The sequence below is a fragment of the Loxodonta africana genome, chromosome 18, assembly GCF_030014295.1.
Source record: "Loxodonta africana isolate mLoxAfr1 chromosome 18, mLoxAfr1.hap2, whole genome shotgun sequence".
NCBI lineage: Eukaryota > Metazoa > Chordata > Mammalia > Proboscidea > Elephantidae > Loxodonta > Loxodonta africana.
The window spans coordinates 36230057-36251512 of NC_087359.1; the positions used below are offsets into that span (position 1 = coordinate 36230057).

Sequence of the window (21456 nt, forward strand, 5' to 3'; positions counted from 1 at the left end):
GCGATGGGCTGGCCCCCACAACCACAAGGAGAGGCAACACTCTGAAACATGATTGAGCATTTATTGCAGCGCTAACAGAGAGTGCTGGGGGCTCCACCCTGCCTCTGTCCTCTTCACGTCCCCCTTCCTCTGGTATTCTCCAAGCCTCCTTCCCAGAGGATTCCAGATGCCTCTCACACACTTCTCAGCCTTCTCTGAAGGTGAAACCTGGGCCAGGGTCACTCTTCCCAGGGACCTCTTGCTCTCACCAGCATCTTTTGTCCCTTCTCCTGGGCCTGGGGGCACTCACTTGACAGCGCTAGCCCCCAGCTCTCCACTCTTAGTGCCCATCGTCTTTGCTCCCCTCCCTTTGGGAGCTCAGGGGACCCAGGCGTCCTGGTCTCTGGCTCCCTCCTCCCCCAGCCCCCAACCCTGGGCAAACTACAAAGCATCCATGGCCAGCAGCTCCCCTCTGTGGTCCTAGCCAGGAAGGGCCCAGCCTTGGGTGGGCACAGTGGAGCCTGACTCACAGCCCTGCTCAGCCTCTCTGTGCTTCCTGGGACATGGAGCGGGACAGGGATCGGTGGAGAGCACCAGGCTTGCTGACAGGCACCACGGGGGGCAGCTGCTTGGTGATTTCAGCCACGTCTTGTCGGTCCACACACTGGCCACCAAGGGCCGCCTCCAGTGCCAGCAGGTCCCGCAGCTGGATGGGGGTGTCCTCGCGTTCCTCCTTGGCGGCACCCAGCTTGGTGGGGGTGAAGATGGGCAGTGGCAGCACCCGCTGGTAGGGAAGCTGGTACTCCTGCAACCCTCGGCCAAGGATGCCCATCCGCATCACCAGCCAGGGGGAACGCTGCACCAGCGCCTGGCACTGGCCCTGCTGATGGTAGGTCTCATGCCGCTGCAGGTTCTCCTCATGCAGGGAACAACTGGGCAAGGATAGGGGAGGGGGCGGTGAGCTCCTGAGAGGGGGTGCCCTCTGCTCACAGACTAATTGGGGGGCTCCCTGGGGCTGTAGGGCCTGGGAGATTGGGCAGGGGTTCCCCTTTGCTCTCCCCAGTGGGCTCTATCTCTGCCTTCGCCCCCAGAAACTTCTCCAGGGCTTTGTGCCCTGGCCTCTTAAGGCTCAGGGAAGGTGTTCTGGGGCAGCAGAGGCAGGACCCCACTCACCCTTCCTCAGGCCGTGTGGACAGTGTCAGATCCTTCCATTCAGCCCAGAAGGCCTCTCGGCGCTCATGGTTCTCCTCGGTCACCTGGCAGCTCAGCTCTGAAGTGGCCATGATCTTGCCTCACTCCTTCTTGGCTCTGCTCCTCCCAGGCCCTTTAAATAGACCCCTCCTCCCCCTCCTCCAGGGGTTATTTTCAGCCCCTCTGGCGTCAGATGCTATAAGCAGAGCCAAGACTCACTGATGGGGGGACTCTAGGCCCAGGGCAGGGCCTGGGGTACCTGGGCTTGGGGTGCCCCCAGGTCACAGGTCAGTTTCTGAAGAGATCAAGCTGCCCCCCGGGGGCGGTGGTCTTCAGAATGACACCTCCAGGTGTTCCGACCCTCCCTAGGCACCATCTCAGGCCAGGCACATGCCCAGCCCCGTGCCACCTTGGCACTTGCCCTCTGCCTCACCCCTTTCCCCTGGCCCAGGCGCAGTGGCTTATCTGTACACAGCAAGAAAAAACGGGAACCAATGCCCCCTCCGTGCTCTGCACCAGGCTGTCAGATCCTGCCCCTACTGCTCTCTCCTCTGCCTGGCCTCAAGGGCACATTGAACAGCCAAGCCCCTCAACAGGAAGGGACAGTGCAACCATGTTCTCAGGTTTCTGCACCAAACTCCCTCCTTCCCCCGCTCCCCCTACACACACCAGTAGAATTGGAGGTTAATTCCACACCTGGGACCCTAGAGCACCCACTTTTCTGGGTATTTCCCTTCCCTGTGGCCAGTCAGGGGAGAGGGGGCAGGTGCCGGAGGCAGTCCCCCAGCTCTACCTCCAATATCCTGAGTGGGGTGAAATTGGGTGAGATGGGAATCTAGGGGCTCTGGGAAGCGGCAGAGTCAGGAGACTTGGCTCTAGTCCCAAATTGGCCATGAACAGGCTGTGTGACAGTGGGTTAGTCCCTGACCCTTTCTGAGTCTCACTTTCGCCACTTTCTAGTCACAATGTGCTGACCAAAACAGTTGTGGGGCCTGCCAGCTCCGAGGTCCTAGCCTGGGAGGCGGCTGCCTCTCACTCCCGGGGAGCCAGGAAGAGCCCAACGCCCAAGGGCAGCAGCTGGTGTGCAAGGCATCGGATGAGGGGAGGATAAAACAAAGGAAACCAGAAGAGGCAGTGACTGGAGCTGCGATACCTGGCAGCAGGTGGACCTCGTGCAGACAGCAGAGCACCCAATGGGGTAAAGCCCATGGGCACCCACCTGGGTACAGGATTACTTACTCCCGATTAATGTGCCCAGGGGCATACACCTAGCAAGGACCAAGATAGGGTCCACCTGACCCCCTTACTCTAAGCAAGTTGGTGCTTTTGGAAGCCTGTAGGCAGGCGGGGAGTGGGGGAGCAAGTGCCCTCGTGGACTGGGCAGGGCCAAGGCCCAGGACCCCAGGCTCTATGCTGTGCTTGCTGGGGATGCAGTATAGGGGCCTGAGAGGCCGAGAGTTCCCAGTGACTGGGAGCCCAGAGGAGCCTCAGTGACCCCCTGGCCTCAGGACTCTGGGAATGAACAGTCAAGGCCCGCTACTGGCATGGCACTGCCCGGTCTCTCCCTGCCCCCAACGTCCACCTAGTGGGTGGAGACCTCAACCTGAGCTCTCCTCACAGGAAGGGGTGCATTTTTCTCTGACCAGTCATCCCCCGAATTGAAGCTTTCAGGAAGGTATGCTAGGATTCCAGGAACAGGATCGCCACTAGTTCCGCCTACCCTGGCTCCGCCTACCCGTGAGTGAGAGGGTGTGTGGTATGCAGCTGGCCCTGCGTGTTCACTCCTTCCCCAACACCTGGGCGCTACCCTTCCCCTCCCTCCCACCTAGTTTCAACAGGTGAGGCAGGTGGGAGGGGCTGTTGTTTTTTGAGTTCAGGTTTTTAATTGGCTCAAGTTACAAAGATCCCCACGGAAGCCCCGGAGGAGGGGCGGATCTAGAAGAGGCAGAGATTCACTGCCAGCACCCCATCTCCGCTGCTCCCCCCCAAGTGCATGTGAAGAGGGTCCCAGACCCTTTAAATAATCCTAAAAAAACCATAACACAGGAGCCCAGGTTGTCCTGGCCTTGGTCCTGTTCAGGGCCCTGCCACCCCCACCCCGCCAAGTCTGAGGCTCCCAACCCAGACCCTGCCCCTGGCAATGGCAGGGACAATGGATATTCTTCCCCCAGGAGGCAAGGATGCCATGTAAACATCAGCAGGACGGAACTCAGGTCCCTCAGCCAGCAGAGTCCAAATGCTCAGGCCCAGGCCCTGTTAATGACAGGGCTCCCAGGCACAGCGTGCCTTGGGTGGAAGGTAGCTTGAGGCCAAGGCGCTGCCATGGGAGGGGCCTTTCTCCTCCCACTTCATGAGGCCAGGGCCTCGGTGGGCATGGGGAAGTCTGGCTGGCTCCCTTTCTGGCTCTGGAGGCTGTGGTGGCAGGATCCTGGCCTGCAGGGTTGGCGAAACGGCATGGTTATGCCCGGGCCCCCAGCTCCCCGATGCGCTGCCTCAGGTGAAAGGCAAATTCAAACATGGTGGCTGAGAGGCTCTGGTGGATGAGGTACCGGGGCAGGCGGCCCTGGGGGAAGTCAGGAAGAAGTTACACAATGGCTTGCCCTCAGGAGAGTCTCCCACTCAACAACTGGCACCAGCAGGGGGTGCGCTGGGCCAGACTGCAGGTGCAGCTCCAGAACCCAGCCTGGGCCAGCCACCCCCACCCCTTGGCAGGAAGAACATGCTGTGCCCAAACAGACCCAGGCGGGGCTGGGTTGGCAGCCTGCTGCCCTGCCTGGGCCTTGGGAATCTTGAGGAGAGAAAGGGGGGCACAGACAGGCCCTTCGGCAATATCAGGGCTGAAGATCATTAGCACCCAACCCCAAATTTCAGAGCGAGAAAGGAGGCTGAGAGCAGGGGAGGCCCTGAACGGGGTAGATAGCCCCCAAGGTCACATAGTGATTAAGTTGATAGCAGAGGCCCCTCCATCCCGCCTGCCTCCAGCCCCCCGCCCCTGGTACCCTGGCCTGCCTCCCCACCTTGAGATCTGTATTGAGGATCCACATGAAAGTGCATACTCGGGGGTTACTGGCTGACTTGAGCACGACGAAGCCACCAGGACCATTTTCTCCCCTGAGGAGAGGGGCATCACTGGGTGGGACCTTGGAGCTGGCCAAGGCCTGAGGCCCCCCTCACCCCTATCCTGGCCCAGCTTGTACTGGGTGGAAGCAGAAAGGGATCTTCTGGGTCAGGAGCTCAGAACAAGTATCCTGGAGGTCACAGGATATACCCCTGAACCTCCACCCCACCATGTGAGGCTCAAATCCTCCTAGACAACCTGCCAATGCTTAACACACCCCGGTGGCAGGGAGCTCACCACATTCCCAGCCGTCATCCACACCCTGTACAAGGACTCTAGGGTCAGCTCTGACTGTGAGGGGGTGGGCCGGGCTGGCACACCTCACCCCTGCCCAAGTCAGGGAGCGGTGCAATGCAGGTGGGCTCCAGCAAAGGTAGCCTTCTCAGCAGGCAGCCACAGCCTGGGCTCAAGGCCTGAGCAGTATGCTTCAAATTCCAAGGCCATCTAATTCTCCCCACAGTTCCAGTGAGCACTCTTCAGCCCACTCTATAGATAAGGAAGTTGACATCCAGAGAGGAAACAAGCTTGTTCCCTGTCACCCAGCAAGTTTGTGGTGGTGCCAGTTTCAGATTCAAAGAGCAGTGCTCTCTGCTGGAATCGAAGGAAGGGAGTGGGGAAGAAGGAGGTATATGCAGCATTATAGCCTAAGATTAGACAGCAGGGAGAACTGGGGGGGATGCCCAAGTGCAAGCAGCAGGAAGACTGGAACTCCTTATCTTTGGGGGCACTTTGGAGCCACTCCAGGAGAACGTCAAGGCAAAGGGGATAGAACGAGGAGGATGAGGGAGGACCTAAGTCTCAGGCAGGAAGACGAAGCCCCAGAACTCAGCCTCTTGCTCAGGTCAACCACCCCAGTGCAACCTCAGGGCTCCCAGTCCTCTTCCCTGGACGATCCCTCCCCACGGTCTACCCTGGCCTACTGCCCACTGCACTCTTTCCCTCCAGCACTTGACGCTTGGCTCCAGTCATTATCCGCCAGTTCCAGCAGACAGAGCAGCAAGATTAGCAAGATTAGGGGCCAGGAGGGACAAAGCCCAGTGGGAAGGGAACAAGAGCATGGACTCAGTGAGAGAAAGCGCCCAGCCGTACATGCTGTACCCAGTGTTGTCCTCGCTGTTCCCGGGGGAGGGGCGGGCTGAGATGACCGCGGGCAAGGCCAGGCTCACCTGACGTATTTGTGTGTTGGGGGCTTGGCACAGTGGGTGGTTGCGATGCCGGATGACAGGTAACGGTCTCTGCGCCGCTCAATGCGTCGGGCGTTCACAAAATCCCTGGGGGAGGGAGAGTTAGATCGGGGTACCACGCCCAAGATCCAGGGGTGGAACCAGGAGGGGCTGACTGACAGGGGACTTGGTGGGCACTCACCTTGGCGAGACGACACCACCTGCAGCCCCCGCAGACACATCGTAGGAGATGAGGGTGTTGTCTTCTACTCGCTGTAAGATCTGTGGGCCATGGGGGGAGATGTGAGGCACAGCCCATTCCAGAAGACTCCAGGGCCCCAGCACTTCAGGACACCCCCGGGCCAGCTGTCTCTCTGGCCAGATCCCTCTACTAAGAGCCAACCTTGCCCATTTGAGGACCCTGGGCTAGGTGTTCTATGGACATTCCCTTATTTCCATCCTCCTGACCCTCCCCAGGAGGCACTATTAACGTCAGCCCCGTTTTACAGATAGGGAAGCTGAGACACAGAGTGGTACGGTGATGTGACCCAGGTTCCCTGAGGGTAACTGGTTGGGCTGGGGGACAGCTGTGTCCTGATCCTCCATGTCACTCTGCCCCTGCCGTGAGCAGTGGCCAGGCTGGGCCCCAGTGCTCAGCTTACCTGGCAGGCAGTCACTGTCTTATTCCACAGCACCATCCTCTCAGGCTGCAGGATCACCTCCTGGTACACCAGCTCCGCAGGGCAGGGCAGGAAGGTCTAGGGCAGGGTGTGCGGAGGGCTGGGTGGTGCCAATGGCCCACTTGGACATACCAGCCCTTCGCTCTTAGGGTGGGGAGGACCTGCAGAGAGCCCTTTGGACCCTTCCTGGAGTTCCAGGGCAGGAGGCTCCACGACACCCGCTTCCCTCACTCACCTTCAGGATGAATGTCTTGCCATGAAAGGGAACCTCGATGGTGTACACTGTGTCCCCATATTCCTGTGGCAGGGATAGAAGGGTGACAGGGAGGTGGGGGGAGGGCATGGGGAGTTGGCTGGTGGTGCAGGAAAGGGTGACAGGCAGGGCAGAGGCTTTTGAGAGCTCAGGGTGGAAAACTCCAGGGGGTGGAGAATATCTGAGCAGCCATTAAAAAACAGTGGATCTGACAAATGTACAGCAACCAGGAAAGAAAGGGTTTTGCTGTCAAGTTAAAAGAGCAATGCACAGCTGTGATTGCGAGCACGAGGCGCTGTGTCTCCATGCCGATGAGGGCTGCCAGAGAAACTGGCCAGGGAATAGGATGGTTGGGCTGCCGAGCAGGATCGGGATGTTTTCCCTCTGTTTTCCAAGCTCTCTGCCATCTTTTTAGATAACGTTGCTTTGATCATGAAGCAAAACACTAGACACAGGGCAAAGGCTTGGCTTCCCCTCAAAGCCTGGACCCAGGGAGAGAACAGAAGGAAGGTGAGGACCCCAGGGGCAGCAGGAGAGGGACATGGATATTATCCAATCCAGTCCAGCCTCCTGCAGAATGGCCAACCCCAGGGCCCAGCCCTTCTCCTGTGGCAGGGAATCTGGCTCCAACCTGTGCAATCCCTGGGCTTATTTCTCAGGTCTCAGAAACGGGACAGAAAACTCCCAGCATACACGGGAGGGTCAGGTGGGAGTGGGGCTTCTTACGTTATTCTTCTCAAACTTCCAGTTCTCCTCCTGGGCCAAGATCTGGTCCACCACAGCCATGGCCTCCTTCCCCTGATGGATGTACTCCCGCTCCTGGCCAGGGGTGGTGGCAGGAAGGGGTCAGGCTGGGGCCCACATCCTGCCTTGTTTGTGTCCTGCTTTCTCTGGAAGCTCCGCTCGCCTCCAAGATGAGCTTGACCCCACTAGATGCAGGGTCTGGACTGGTCTCCTTGGGCCCTGGGGGGCTTCTGAGGCCAGGAGCTGTGGCTGTGGCTGCTTCCCATGTCCCAACCATGAGGCAGACCAGTGCGCTTAACCAATAACAGGGTGGACACTGGCACTGACCGGGATTCAGGCAGCAGAGGTCTATTCTCTGCTGGGAAGCCCCTGCCCACCCTGGCTGAGCCCAGCACTGACCATTCTCTGGGGTGTCTATTCCCAGGGTAGGGTGGTGGTGGGCGGCCAAGTACCTGGGCAGAGAAGCTTTTCTTCCCAGTAACTTCTTCATCTGATTCACTGTCAGAGCCTACAGAAACAAGCCCCAGTGACAATGGGAAGGGGTGGGGAGAGTGTGTGAGGAGGCAGAGGGGTTCGGGTACGTGAGTGCATGCAAGGATGTTGGGGGATAAAAGTGTGTGTGGGAGAGGGTTGCCAGCTTTCCCCAGGGAGCACAGGAGAAGGAATAGAAGGAACAGACCCAGCCTACCTGCTCCTCATAAAGCCCCTCCCTGAAGGCAGTTCCCCTACCCATGTGCCCTCACCTGCAAAGGATTCTGGGGGTGAATAGAATTGGCCCTCGGACAGAGCACCAGAGAAGAGAAGGGGTCCACGGGCAACAGCAGCCTGGGCAGCGAGATACCCTGGGGGAAGAGAGATAGGCAGCCATTATCCCAGACCTTAGCAGTCTAGGACACCCTAAGGTTCTTGCAGGCTGCTCAGAGTTGGCAAGATGGCTCAGAGCTGCTCTCATGCCTGAAACTCTCCTGCGTCGGGGCTGGACTGACCCTCTCCGCACCCCTCCACATCCCAGCACTCACATCGCTCCTCCTCAGCCTCCTGGGGTAGGACTTTGAAGTCAAGGAACCAGGTCTCCAACCAGGCAAGGACAAAGGAGACGATGGGGAGCAGGTAGCCGAATGCTCCTTTGCTGAGCAGCTGTGGGGAGAAGGGGTGAGCTCCCTGGTAGGGAGTCACCCCTAAACGCAGAGCCTCCTCCTGGGGCTACCAACTCTGGCCAGCCAAACTGGCACACACCCCACTCCTGGTACCAGCCGCTTGGGGGCCCACTGTGGTACATGCCTCTGAGATGGATTAACTAATTCGGCAGCAGAATAAACTGAGGTTAGGCTGGAGGAAGAACTTGATTCTTGGGGCTGTAGGGGACACGTAGGGGAAGCCAGTGAAGGCGACTCCTTGGAGATATCAAAGGACAAGATCCCTTCTCATCCCAACCCTGACAACAGGGGCAGACACCCAAATCCTAGAAATGGTTCCTGCTTAGGAGAAGCCCAGCCCTCAGGGCAGATGCCCATAAGACCTGGCAGACTCAGAGCCACTGACCTCAGAGAGGATGACTTTGACGATGAGGAACGCACTGGACACCAGCGTGGTGACCTGCCCAGGGGTGGGGGGGAGGGAGGAAAGCAGAGACTGGAGAGTGAGTCCTTCTCCATCCCATCCTTTGCACCCGTGCCACCAGGGTCCAAGGGCTGCCGGGAAAGTGGCATCTTACCGCAATCACCCACCAGTGCCGGAGCCGAAGCACAGCATAGCCCAGGAGCAGTCCAGAGAAGCGGAAGAAGGCCAGGACCTGGTAGGGAGGGGCACCACCCATCACAGGAGGCTAACCCCCCACCTACTGCTGGTGGCTGGCCTCCCCCACTGCAGGCACCAGCCCTCTGCATGCCAATGTGCACATAATGGAAGGTGGAGGGCACCCCTCTTATGGGAGGCTTCACTATGCACAGGGCACCCCCTGGACTCTCTCCTAGCCACCTCCTCCTGAAAGCCTTCCCAATTAACCACTCCAGTCCTGCTGCCCCAGGTTCCCTTCACATAGTTGAGTCACTGTGTCTATGGGGACAATTTGGATATGACCTTCATAGACAAGGAATCTTGTCTTCCCCCTCCCACTTGGGGCTGTCTGTAGATGTGGCCTCATTTAGGGTCCTTTTTGAGACTGGGGGCTTCCTAAGGAAGGGAACCAAGTCTCCCAATCAGCTTAGGATATGTCATTGCAGAGAGAAGAGAAACGAGCATTTCCTTGCTCCCTTTCTACCCCAAGGGCCCCCAAGGTCACTCACAAAGATGTCAAAGAAGGAGGTTTTAAAGTTATAGTGGATGATCTCCTCCTCCAGGTTCTTCCGGATGCCTGTGTTGGTCTAGGAGAGGGAGACAGAAAGAGCTATGCAGGCGGAACCCCTGGGATCAGGGATGGGGCAGGGAAGTAAGGGAAGAGTAAGATCTGGAAGAGACACTATACATGCTAAGCCACCACCCTCTGGGGCCCTAAGTCCCCAAGAGAACTCAGCCCAAGTTCAAGAGCCCAGGCATAATCATTCCTCTGAGAGTCCAGGTAGCCCAGACTGGCAGAGCTGGGTCCAAGTACCACCTCTCATGGGCACACTGCCCAGGAAGGAGCAGGCTAGGAGGGCCTGGGGGCTCTAGAGGGGAGGCAATGGGCCAAGCCCTCACAGCGCAGATGCAGGTAGGAAGGGTTGGAAGACGGGGTGCTGGGAGCCTGCCACTTGTATAATTTCATCACCCTCCCACCACTGTGGTACTCCATCTTCCCAGCTAACAACCCATCTGGGGTTATGGGGCCGGGGGTGGGCCGCGATGTCAGATGGACCCCCAGGTGGCAAATCAATTGATTAGGTTTGTGCTTAATGGGCCGTATTTATCACACTGCTGGAGAAGATGTGGCGGTGAGTGAGCACTGCCCCCGTCCCTGTCCCAGCTACCCACACATTTCCACTGTGACACCCTGCCTTTCCCTCCAGCTTATCATGCCCAAGATCAAAGGTACCCTCTTTGCCCCAAACCAGGCCCCTCCCCAACCTCCTCACTTCTTTCACAAAGTCATCGTTTTCCTAACACCCAAGCTTGAGACCTGGAGAAAGGTCACTTGCCAGCCAGATCTCAGGGTGAGCCTACTCTGCAGAAGGAAAACTGGCAGAAAAGAGCTCAGAGAGGCCAAGTGCTTTTCTGAGGTCACAAGTTAACACAGAGGATGAGCTGGGACAGCACCAAGTCTGGGACGCCCTGCTTGGCCCCATCAGTGGCAGATCAAGGCCCACTGCTAGTTAGACGGTGTTCCCTGAGGGTGGGCCAAGCACTGCCCAGGGGCAGGGGGCTACAGACCCTTCACTCTGAGGCAGCTCCATCTCTGCAGGCCGCTAACAGAATCTCACCAAACCTGGAGAGGTCAGGGTAGGGGGAGGGCCACCGAAGGAAGGTCCAAAACAGGGAGGGAGAACTGAACTGGGAGCCACTGGGAGCTGGGAGTTTTTACTGTTTTGCTCCTGAATGCTTTTAGTACGGTGTCTGGGTACATTAGCAGGGGCTCAAAAAATGCTTTATGAATGAACTGGAGCCAGAGAGTAATGCAGGGCAGAAGGAAGACAACAGTCTAACAGCTCAACCAGAGGGTTCTCCCAGGTGTCTCCACTAGAGAGAAGTATGGCGCAGGGGTCAAGAGTGTGAACTTGGGAGCCAGAGGATCTGAGTTCAAACCCTGTCTCCTTCACAGACTTGTTTAGGTGTCTTGGCCAAGTACTCAACCCCTTTGAGCCTCATTTTATTCAGCCAGAAGATACGAACAGCTGCTCTTATCATGCCATTCTTCATTTTACCCAGGTACCAACTCCACGGGAAGGCTGCCCTCCCATTTGACAGATGGATTGAGGTCCAGGTGACCCCCCAATTCAGCTTGTTCCCCCAGCCTCGCCCCTGCTCACGTTCAGCTCGATGATCCAGAGCAGGGAGATGAAGAGCAGGTCAAAGGTGACAAAGAGGCAGAAGGTGCGGCGGACATCTGAGATGGCCCTGCGCTTCTCGGGAGGTGGTGGGAGAAAGCGCGATGAGAAGCTCTGGCTATGGGACAGCGAGGAGCCGAGGGAGGCCACAGCTGGCAGGCTGCGCTCCAGGTCGCGGGCCAGCTCCCCAGGCAGCTTGCTCATCCTGGTGGGCACCCACCTCAGGGCGGGGAGGGCAGGGCCTCAGCGGCAGGGCTGGGAGCGAGGCAGAGTAGCTGGGTCAGGTCATGCACAGCAGGGTCCTGAAGGTCCCCTGCTAAGCTCCTTCCCTCCTTCCACACACAGCTCCCAGGCCCCACCTACCCCAACACCCCTACCCAGGGCGCTCTCTGCCTAAATTCCTTCCACCCGCCTGACTTCCCAGGCTGGTGGGGTTTCTGCAGCCCTCCCATTCTCTCCCCTCCTTCCTCATACCTCCCCAAAACCCAGGGGCCCCATGGCCAATCCTGGAGGGCTCTGGGATTCCTCTGCTGGGCACCCATCCCCTGCCTCCCTGATGCCTGGGGCATAGCCTGCTCCTGCCCAGCCCAGCCCTGTGGTTTAGCCTCTGGGTACTGTCAACAGCCTCTGGGCCTGCCCCCACCTCCAGAAGAGGGCCCCAAGCTCTGTTCTTTGTTTTCCATGCACAAAGCCACATTCCCTCCCCGCTTAATCCATGGCAACTGGTAGGGACCTCTAGAGCAGTGTCTCTGTGTGCTCCCAGCTGGGACAGGGGATGGAAGGGTGCTGGAAAAAGAGGTAGGACATCTTGGTCCCTTTTCCCTGTCTCACCCCACCCTAGGCCCAATCACCATCTCTCACCCAGGCAGTGGGTCTCCATGCTGCCTCCAACAACCACTTCTCCCCATAACAGCCAGAAAACGTTGCTAAAAACATAAATCAGATCCTGACATTTTCCCACTTACAACCCTCCGAAGACCTCCCCCTCACCGCTCTGTTGTCAGGGTAGCAAGCACCTTCCTCACCACGTTGTAGGGCTGCTATAGGACTAGGCCGGGGTGTGTGTGGCCTCTGCCGAGCTCTTCTTACGTGGCAGGCTTCTGTCTCCCCACCACCACCACTCTGGCCTTCCTGTAGGTCCCTGGACATGCCAGCCCTGTCCTACCACGGGGCCTCGGTCCTTTGAACTGGCAGCTCAGGAGCCCTGTCCTCAGAGCGTCTCCCACCTGCTGACCCCCAGCCAGAGCAAGACAGTGTATTTCGCTGCTTTGTTTTCATCAGTGACCTCATCACTACCTTGAATGATCTTGTTCACTGTTTGATCTTGTTTATGCTCTCTCTCTCTCACTAGACTGTAAGCTCCACAGGGGCAGGGGCTTGACCTGACTTGGCACTCCTGTCTCCCTACTACCTAGCACAAGGCCTGGCACAGAGCAGACACTTCATAATCAACTGTTGCATTGGTGAATGATCCAGAGGGTCTCCTGGCCCTCAGCTCCATGTTACGAAGCAGAAAGGAACAGGACAAACCTCAAAGAGGGTAAGAACCTGTCACCACCCAAAGCTTGTCCAGTGTTTCGCTGCCCACAAAACACTATGTCCACAGTCATGTTTCATGGCCGCACAGGGCAAGTTCCCCTATTTTAAATATAAGACGACCATGACACAGAGAGGTGAAAGGGCAACCACTTCTTGTTGTTCAACCACAGAGTTGAAATTCCCTTGAACCCTGAAGACAAATGGGGCCCTGGAGCACTCCTTTCCAACCACACAGCCTCCAAGCCTGAGGTCTCTGCTCCACCGATATGCCGGGCAAGGGGCCCTACAAGGCCTTGTCCCCTGCTCTTCTAGGCCTGGCCTGGTCAGGGGAAAGACTTGGCGTGGGAAGGAAGGGAGGCGAGCAAAGGAAAGATCAGTTTAGAGCCAGAGAGGAGATGGTAGGGGTACAATGATACCCCAGCACAACAGGGCCTGGCTTCCAGAGCTCAGGCTCCATCAAGAGTCTCCCCGAGTTGTCTCATACCCCAGCACCAGGCAGCAGGCTTGGGGGCTAGTAGAAGGGATGCCCTAGATGTCTGTCCCTGATCCTGGCAAGATCTACCCCCTCTCCTCAGTCCTCCCTGATTCCCTGACCAGTCCGCACTTTTGCTATGTCAACTTCTCCCTAGGCCCGTTGCCCTTCTAGGTCCAACACAAGCCCCTGGTGTATGGCCAGCAGGTTCTGAGAAAGCCAGCTTGTCCATCCCTCTGCCTCTGCACACCACAGTGAACAGGAGCAGACTGTCCTCAGCAGAGGCTGGGACTGGAGACACAGAAGCAGCAGCCTAAGGCTACCCCCAAAACCAAACACTTTGCATCCCCATGACAAGCTCATCTGGAGGGTATCAAGGAGAAGCTGAGTCCAGCTCTAGAAGGAGGAAGTTAGAAGAGGGCATGTGACAGGCCCCCAGCATCAGGACCCCCCCCTCCAACATCCATCAGCTGGATCTGGTGCCTGATGCATGCTTGGCGCATCCCTCACTGTGATAGGGCCGCAGCTCTTGGGCACGTGACATTTCCTGTCTCTATGGGCCCTCTTGTCTCCTGCCAGACCTGTCTCCCCTCCTCTGTATCTCCATCTCTCTACCCCATTTTCCCATCTGTCTTTTCTTCTTTGTCTCTTTTTATATCCCCTCTCGTTGTCTGTCTTTATTTCTCCCCTCTCTGGGTCTCTGTTCGTCTTGTCTCTCATTTTTGAGTCTTTCTCTCCACCCCCATCAGTCTCTTCCCTCCTTTCTCCAGTCCCTGCCCCCCACCTTTCTCTCTCCTCTTCTCATCTCTATCTCTTGCCCTGTCTCTCTTCCCCTCTTGTCTTGCTGCTGGGTACAGAAGCCTCCCTACTTTCCCTCTGCTCCTATGTCTGTCTGTCTGTCTTTTCCCCTGTTCTTCTCCTTCCCTCCCTGGGGACAGGACTTGGGTTGCAGCAGCTTGTGTGTGAGACGCACTTAGAGTGGCAACAGCACTGACACTCAAACACCCAGACATGCCTGGCAAGCGAGAGACACAGATGGGGGCTGCAAGCAGAGGTGTTGGGGGAGCCTGGGAGTGCTGAAGATGAAAGTGGGGGGGCCAAGCAGGGATGGGGACAGCTGGCCAAGAGTCGGAAAAACAAAGGGGGCTCTATACACCCCAATGAAGGCACTCAGGGTCCAGCCAAGCGAGAGCTTCGTGAAGTCAAGAAAGCACTGATCAGGGAGTCGAGAGTGCTGCACCCCACTCTTGGGGCAGTCACTAATTCCGAGTAACTCTGAACAAATCGCTTCTCATCAAACCTCCATTTCTTTATCTGGGAAACGGTCAGTACTTTTCAAGCCCCCCTCTTTTTTTAAGCAGAGGAAACCTTTAAAAACATAAAACCTTACTTAGAACCTCAATATATAAAACAACACGATGCCAAACAATAGCCTAGCTTAACTAATAAAGAATGTCTGCCTCAGAGCATGATGCTTTTTTTAAGAACTATCTATACGGGATCGAAGTGACAAAAGCAACTTGAAAAGTTAGATAGGAACCTTAGGGGCTGGTGAGTTTATGTTAACGGGGGAGGAACAACCCAGAAAAGGAGGGTGCGACTGGTTGCCCAACTCGAAGAATGTGACCAACGTCACCGAACTGTACATGTAGAAGCTGTTGAATTAGTGTATGTTTTGCTGTACATATTCTCAACAACAAAATATATAAATAAGTTATAAAATACAACAACAATATGGTGACTGGAGTGGAGAGTGTGGGGGTGAGGGGGACATCAATTCCCACAACAGGTGAGGGTGAAGGGGGCCACACAGAGCCCCACTAGTCAAACCCCAGTGTCACCCCTGAGGTGGCTCTCTGGGCGCAGTTTGAAAAGCACTCAGATGACAAAGCACTCAGATGACTTCAGTTGAGTGTAAGAGGGGAAAACCATCTCAGTCTGGTTTTCTGGTCAACTCCAGCTCCTAGCCCTGGAGGGGGCACTGGCAGGGTGAAGGTCCGAAGCTGCCAGCAGAACAGTTATGACAGCCTCCGCCTAATGGGGCCAGAAGTGTGGTGGGAAGATAGAGACAGCCAGGCTGCCACCCAGCTCCCTGAAAGCAGACCCCCTGGCAAGTCCACTGCCTGCTGTCACCAGCCCCCTCCCAAGAGCCTTCTGAGGTGTCAGGAGGAAAAGGGTGCATGTGGTGTGAAGCAGTCGGCCTGGGATGGCTGCAGACTTGACATGGGGTGTGTTTGCGGAACCTGAGCTGCTAAGGCTCTGGGAATGTGTGAGGAGGGAGGAAGAGAGGAGTTGGAGGTTTTCCCATTCTAGGTTCCAGGGAAGAGAAGTGTGTGGTGAGGTCTCCGAGCACAGGGAGTCCTCCTCTCCTGAGGCGGGCGAGAGGTGAACACGGCCCTCACACCCCCTCCCCAGGCCTTCTCTTATTCACCCTAGGAAACACTAGTACCAGCCCCACTTGCAATAGGGACTTCTGGATGGAGTCCCAGGTTGGGGAAAACAGCAGGAGGAAGCTGGTATCATGAGTCAGGACAGCCTGGTTCCCTCTCTCTCTCTACCACCCCCACCCAGGCCCAACCACCATCTCTCACCTGGCCAGCTTTGGTTCTCCCTGCTGCCTCCAACAACCACTTCTCCCCACAAGGGAGCAAAGGGGAACCAACTTCCGGGGTATCACCAGGCATGGCGGCAGCTCCCTCCCCTTCCCTGAGCCCTAACTTGCAGGGAAAGACTCAAGGCGAGCTAGGTTCCTTTGACAGCCTCAGACCACTCCTCTCTTGCTATGGAGGTTGATGTTTCCCCACCCCTATACTCTCCACTTCAGTCACACCAACCACAAGGACACAACACAACACAGCCATCCCCTTTCTGTGCCTCCACTCCTAGTTTCATCATTCTAGAACAACGTCCTTGTTCTGGAGAACTCTGACTCTCTCTTCAGAGTCCAGTTCAAATGTCAGCTCCTGGGCAGAGTCTTCCCTCATCCTCCAGGGCTCCCCTAACCTGAATCTCAGGACTCTGAGTCAGCACTTCCCTTACTACACAGCTAGACCTGAGCCTAGAAGCATCTCTTCTCAAGCCCCAAGGCTGAGGCTGCAGCTGGTCTGTGAATCTGTAGTGTCCACCTCCGGGACAGGGCAAACAGTACAGGTTTGGGGGTCAGATATCAAACCTGGAGTCAAGAGCCCAAGGCCATTCTTTATCAGGCTATGTGCCCTTTTCCAGACCACTGAATCTGAGTCGGTCTCCTCATCTATAAAACAAGGATAGTAGAGCACCCACTTCACAGACCTATTTAAAAGATTAGAATAACATATGCTAAACATTTAATTAACAGTGGTTAAATCCTACGCCTGCTAACCGAAAGGTCAGCAGTTCGAATTCACCAGGTGCTCCCTGGGAACTCTATGGGGCAGTTCTACTCTGTCCTATAGGGTCACTATGAGTTGGAATCAACTCGACGGCAACCGGTTTGGTTATTTTTTATTATTATTATTGCTATTGGAAACCCTGGTGGCACAGTGGTTAAGTGCAATGGCTGCTAACCAAGAGGTTGGCAGTTTGAATCCGCCAGGCACTCCTTGGAAACCCTATGGGACAGTTCTACTCTGTCCTACAGGGTCGCTATGAGTTGGAATCGACTCGATGGCAGTGGGTCTGTTTTTTTGTTTTTTTTTTGGTATTACTGCTACTACTCTCCCTGGGTAGGCAGGGTCCTGGGCTAGGCCAGGTATGTCCAGCATGGCACTTTGCCCAAAACGAGGGCCCCATCAGTACTGCTGGATGGAGGGATGGGCACTGGCTTCAAGAAGCTGACCCATGATGACAAATCTATAATTCAGGGCTCAGTGGCCCATACCATCAGCCTTGGCGCACAGGCTTATTGGCCCTTATCCCAACCCACCCAACATAGCAGGGCTTGGGAAGCTCCCTGCAGAAGTGGGACTTTAAGGAGAGGGGGCATGGCAGCAACACGTAAGATCTCAAAGTCAAAGCCCTGCCTTTTCTCCTTTCCTTCTGGAGAAGTAAAAGAGGAATGGCCAGGCTAAATTCATCACCATACCCACCCCCTTCCCAGCCCAGGAATCTCTGGAAAACACTAACAAATGCAATCTACTCAGCCCTCCTTTCCTCCCTCTCCAGGTGCCACACACCATTAAATGTCAAGAAGCCCCTAGTACTGTGATCCTATGACCCCTGGACCCCTGGCCTAGTCAGGGGCTGCGAGTCCGGCTCCACCCTCCCTCACCCCTGCTGGGTAAAACTTGGGGCTGTTGAGGTCAAGTTACCAAGGTCAGTCTGAAAAGGGCTAGTCTACTTCCTGGAGAGATCTCCATGCCATCACCCCACTCAAGGGAAGGCCCCCACGGGGTGAGGTGTGCTCCACATATACTTCTCCCAGTGCCAGCCCTGACTGGACAAAAGCCAGGACCAGCCAGAGAAAGTTCAGTGAGACACATGACTGGTCAGATGGGATGCCCTCCCCATCCCTCATCCCACTAATGTGGTGGCTGCCACCTTCCACCCTAAGTCCCACACCTCTTCAAACTCTTGCCCATGCAGTTTCTGGGAGACAGTTCTGAACACAAAGTCAGGACCCAGTACTTTAAAGCCCTGCTGGAGGGACCCTGACCTTATCTCCCCTGAGTCTCAGCTTCCTCATCTCTACAATAAAGCCCACAGTCTCTACCACTCAAAGGAACGAGTCTGCACTGCCCAATGCCCAGGACTGTGGGTCTCACCTGCACTTCCTCCCCAGGCAAGTCCAGGTGTGCTAAAGCTCAGATTAATACAACACACATTTACTGAGAGCCTGCTGTGTGCTAGATACTGTGCTGGTCTCTGGGGACACAGGACCCTGTTCTGGTCCATCAGGGCTTCTGGGCTGGTGAGGAAGGCTGGCAGATAAATACTACATGGTGTCATGCTGTGATCAGTGGTTTCCAGGAGGAACGAACAAAGGACTGTGGGCTCCCAGAGAAAAGAGCATCTGACCTAGGCTGGGGTGGGTAAGGTCAGGCCAGCCACAGGGAGAAGGAGCCATCTGACCCAGGCCAAGAAGAATCGACATCTACCAGCTGGAGGCAAGGAGGACAGGGCATTCCAGGCAGGCAAATCAACATGAACAAAGGCCCAGCCCAAAGCCATTCATGTTGACCATTCCCCCAGGCACTAGGTCTCCAGGCCCTCCCAGGGCATGGTCCTCACTGGCTCCTAATCTAGGGGATACTTTATGGCCAGGCAAGCCATCACCAGCTTCAGCAGAGGCTGCCTCTGCCCTCCCATCTACCCCAGCCCCATCTCCCCTCCCTCCCCACCGTACCACCACCCACCAGAGCTCCTTTCAAGCAAGACCCAGCTCTCTGTTCTCTGAGCTCACCAGCCCTCTACCTCCTTCTGGTAAACTCATCCTCTTTGTCAGCTCCACTGGGAAGTGGCCCCTGGCCTTTTTCTCTGGGGTTCCCAGGGCTCCATGTACATTTCTCTAGAATTTAATACTTGCCATGTAACATTTGGAATCCCTGGGTGATGCAAACAGTTAATGTGCTTGGCTGCTAACTGAAAAGTTGGCAGTTAGAGTCTACCCAAAGTGCCTCAGAAGAAAACCTGGTGATCTACTTTCTAAAAATCAGCCATTGAAATCGTTATGGAGCACAGGGCTACTATGACACACATGGGGTTGACATTGGTTACGGATCAACTCAACAGCATCTCCATTCAGTGTTTTTTTTTTTTTTTTGACGTAACACTTACCCATTTCCAGATTCACTTTCCTGAGCAGACTGACATCAGGTCTGGGTCTTTTCCACCCTTGAATTCTCACTTGATAAAATCATATCTTGCTCCCAATGACCCCTAACCCGGCACTTTATTTATTGACAAAGAGACAGATATTAGGGCTCTGAAGTACAATAAGAAGTAAGCCACATCGGCTGTCCTCAAGCAGCTTATGAAATTAAAAATAATAACCAGTGTGCTATACTGTTCCTATGTACAAAATAATAGTTGACATTTATTGATTGTGCACTCATGTGCCTGGCATCACTTTAAGCGCTATTATTTATTATTTCATTTACTCCTCACAACCCTGTGAAGTAGATACATTACTATCTTCATTTCACAAATAAGGAAACTGAGGCATTGTCTTCATCAAGGTCACAAAACAGTATCAGAACCCAGGCAGGCTGATTCAGGAGTCTGTTTTCCCAACCACTATGCTCTTGTAGAAGCCCTGGTGGCACAATGGTTAAAGCACTTGGCTGCTACCCAAAAGATGGTGGTTCAAACCCACTCAACAGCTCCACAGGAGAAAGACCTGGGTAACTGCTCCCATAAAGATTACAGCCTAGAAAACTCTATGGGGCAGTCCTACTCTGTCACATGGGGTTGCTATGAGTTGAAACTGATTGAATGGCACGGAACAACAACATACTCTTATGAACAGGGTACTGAGAGGACACAGAGGGAAAATACTTACCCTTGGGTGGGGAGGGGGAGGGGGAGCCAGAGAGGGTGCTGCTTAAGCAGAGGACTGAAGAACAATAACAATAACAGGTACCCTGGCAGATAAAGAAGGTAGCTCTAGCCTGGCAGACGAGCTAGACATGGAAAGGCATGGAGCCATGAAATAATAAGGTGAGGGCAAGGCACAGCCTGCAGCACTGTGTTACTGAACCTTAGGGTGTATAGAGGGGATTGGTAGGGAAGGGGTCAGATCATAGAGAGCTTCGTAAACTGTGTAAGGATTCAGCCTGCCTGCCTCTTCACACAGGGAATGGGGAGCCATTAAAGGGTTTTAAGCAGGGAAATGATACTATCAGATTTGTGTCTTAAAAAGATTATAAGAGTTGTAGTCTGGAGACTGGGTTGGAACCAATCATGACCAGAAGTTGCTGGCAAGCTATTGTAGTCACCCTGGTGAGAGAGGGCTGGACAAAGATGGTAACAGAAGAGATGAAGGGAGGGGGCCAGGTCTGAAGGAAGTTCACGAAGTCAGCTGGACTAGGTCACCCTTCAGATGTGGGAGTTGAGGGAGAAGAGAGAGTATAAGATAATTCTCAGGTTTCTGGCTAGAATGGAATCACAGAGGAAGAACGAGTCTGCAGGGGAATAGAGCAGCTCAGGTTTGGACAGAGTTGAGTTTGAGGTGCCCTCCATGTGAAGGGAAGTGTAGCTGTCCAACAGGCAGCTGGATGGCCAAGCCTGAGGCTCCAGGGAAGGGCTGCACTGAAGATGCCGATCTGGGCATTTCAAATTTTTAGAAGGTGTAAAGCCGGAGCCTTGGGAGTAGGTGTGATTGTCCAGATTCAGTGTACACTACGAGGGGCTGGGTAAAAGAGGAGAATGTGAAGGTACTATCAGAACCCTAGGAAGAAAACCAGGGGATGCTGATTGGGGGGGTGGGCGGAAGCACGGATCAATTAGGAATGAGTTATCACTGGTGTTAGGCCCCTCAAAGAACTCAAGAAAGATATTTTAAAGGGCCCTTCTGATATCAATTAAGGAGCCCTGGTGCACAGTGGTTAAGAGTTCGGCTGCTAACCAAAAGGCTGGCTGTTCCAATTCATCAGCCGCTCCTTGGAAACCCTGTGGGACAGCTCTACTCTCTGTCCTATAGGGTAGCTATGAGTCGGAATCGACTGCACAGCAATGGGTTTTGGTTGGTGGCACAATGGTTAAGCGCTCGGCTGCTAAAAGACCTGGCGATCTGTTCCGTTAAGATTACAGCCTAAGAAACCCCACGGGGCAGTTGTACATTGTCCAAAGGGTTGCTATGAGTCGGCATCGACTCCATGACACACAACAACAAAGGAAGTCATTCATTACGGTTTCCAAAGGAAGTTGGGGGAGGCTTCGGATGACAGTGAAACGCAGAGCTACCGGAATGTGTAAACATTTTCCTCCTCATTCGCAGGTCCTGATCCCTCCCCATACCCAACTCCTGCCCCTTAATATCCGGATACCTTCCCCTCGCCTCTGCCGTAACAGTTAAGTGGGAGGCTCTGGGAGGCGATCCCGGGCCCTCCTCAGTGCTGCACTTCGCATGGGCGGCGCCGCGGAGGGTCAGCGCCAGAGCCCCCCAACTAAGCGCGGGGCGGAGCGAGGCCAAGCAGAGGAAGGGGGCGGAACCTGGGACACGGGGGGTGTGGGAAGGGTCGGAAGGAGCCAAGAACGGACACTGGGCAGGAAGGCGGGATCTGCCGGCACGGGATAGCCCTCGTGCCATCACCCCGGCCCCCGAGACCGCTCCAGGACCCACCTGCTCCATGTCAGCCACGGCCCCGGCTCTTCCTGCCCCAGCTGCAGCCCAGCTCCGCGGCCCCGGCAGCGCCTTTGAGCGGAAGGGAACCTCCCAGC

General features: G+C 55.6%; 2 protein-coding genes across 5 annotated transcripts; both read right to left on the reverse strand.

The window, feature by feature from the left end:
* Nucleotides 1-48: 48 nt before the first annotated feature.
* On the reverse strand, nt 49-2918 carry TCAP (titin-cap). The gene is made up of 2 exons (XM_003414695.4): nt 1153-2918; nt 49-911 (listed from the first exon to the last, which is right to left on the reverse strand). The coding sequence occupies exons 1-2, from the start codon at nt 1260-1262 to the stop codon at nt 518-520; spliced, it is 504 nt and encodes a 167-aa protein (XP_003414743.2). The 5' UTR covers nt 1263-2918; the 3' UTR covers nt 49-517.
* Nucleotides 2919-3030: 112 nt separating this feature from the next.
* STARD3 (StAR related lipid transfer domain containing 3) lies at nt 3031-21454 on the reverse strand. Of its 4 annotated transcripts, XM_064271129.1 has the most exons (16): nt 21359-21427; nt 11949-12013; nt 11070-11342; nt 9414-9491; nt 8843-8920; nt 8671-8724; nt 8148-8265; nt 7872-7970; nt 7581-7636; nt 7111-7203; nt 6367-6429; nt 6114-6209; nt 5654-5733; nt 5455-5559; nt 4188-4281; nt 3031-3733 (listed from the first exon to the last, which is right to left on the reverse strand). In XM_064271129.1, exons 3-16 carry the CDS (start codon nt 11289-11291, stop codon nt 3629-3631), a joined length of 1341 nt encoding a protein of 446 aa, XP_064127199.1. In that variant the 5' UTR covers nt 11292-11342; nt 11949-12013; nt 21359-21427; the 3' UTR covers nt 3031-3628. The 4 variants fall into 4 exon arrangements, with proteins under 4 accessions (XP_064127199.1, XP_003414742.2, XP_064127198.1 ...); XM_003414694.4 differs by lacking the exon at nt 11949-12013 and having other exon boundaries at nt 21359-21454; XM_064271128.1 differs by lacking the exon at nt 21359-21427 and having other exon boundaries at nt 11949-18369.
* Between the last annotated feature and the right edge of the window lie 2 nt (nt 21455-21456).

Excerpts from the sequence above, each read along its gene's own strand:
- STARD3 (XM_003414694.4), bottom strand. The coding sequence starts at position 11,291 with ATGAGCAAGCTGCCTGGGGAGCTGGCCCGCGACCTGGAGCGCAGCCTG. Across the intron at positions 8,725-8,842 it reads GGCACTGGTGGGTGATTGCG|GTCACCACGCTGGTGTCCAG; the intron begins GTAAGATGCCAC and ends ACCCCTGGGCAG. Across the intron at positions 3,734-4,187 it reads TCCTCAATACAGATCTCAAG|GGCCGCCTGCCCCGGTACCT; the intron begins GTGGGGAGGCAG and ends GACTTCCCCCAG.
- TCAP (XM_003414695.4), bottom strand. The coding sequence starts at position 1,262 with ATGGCCACTTCAGAGCTGAGCTGCCAGGTGACCGAGGAGAACCATGAG. Across the intron at positions 912-1,152 it reads TCCACACGGCCTGAGGAAGG|TTGTTCCCTGCATGAGGAGA; the intron begins GTGAGTGGGGTC and ends ATCCTTGCCCAG.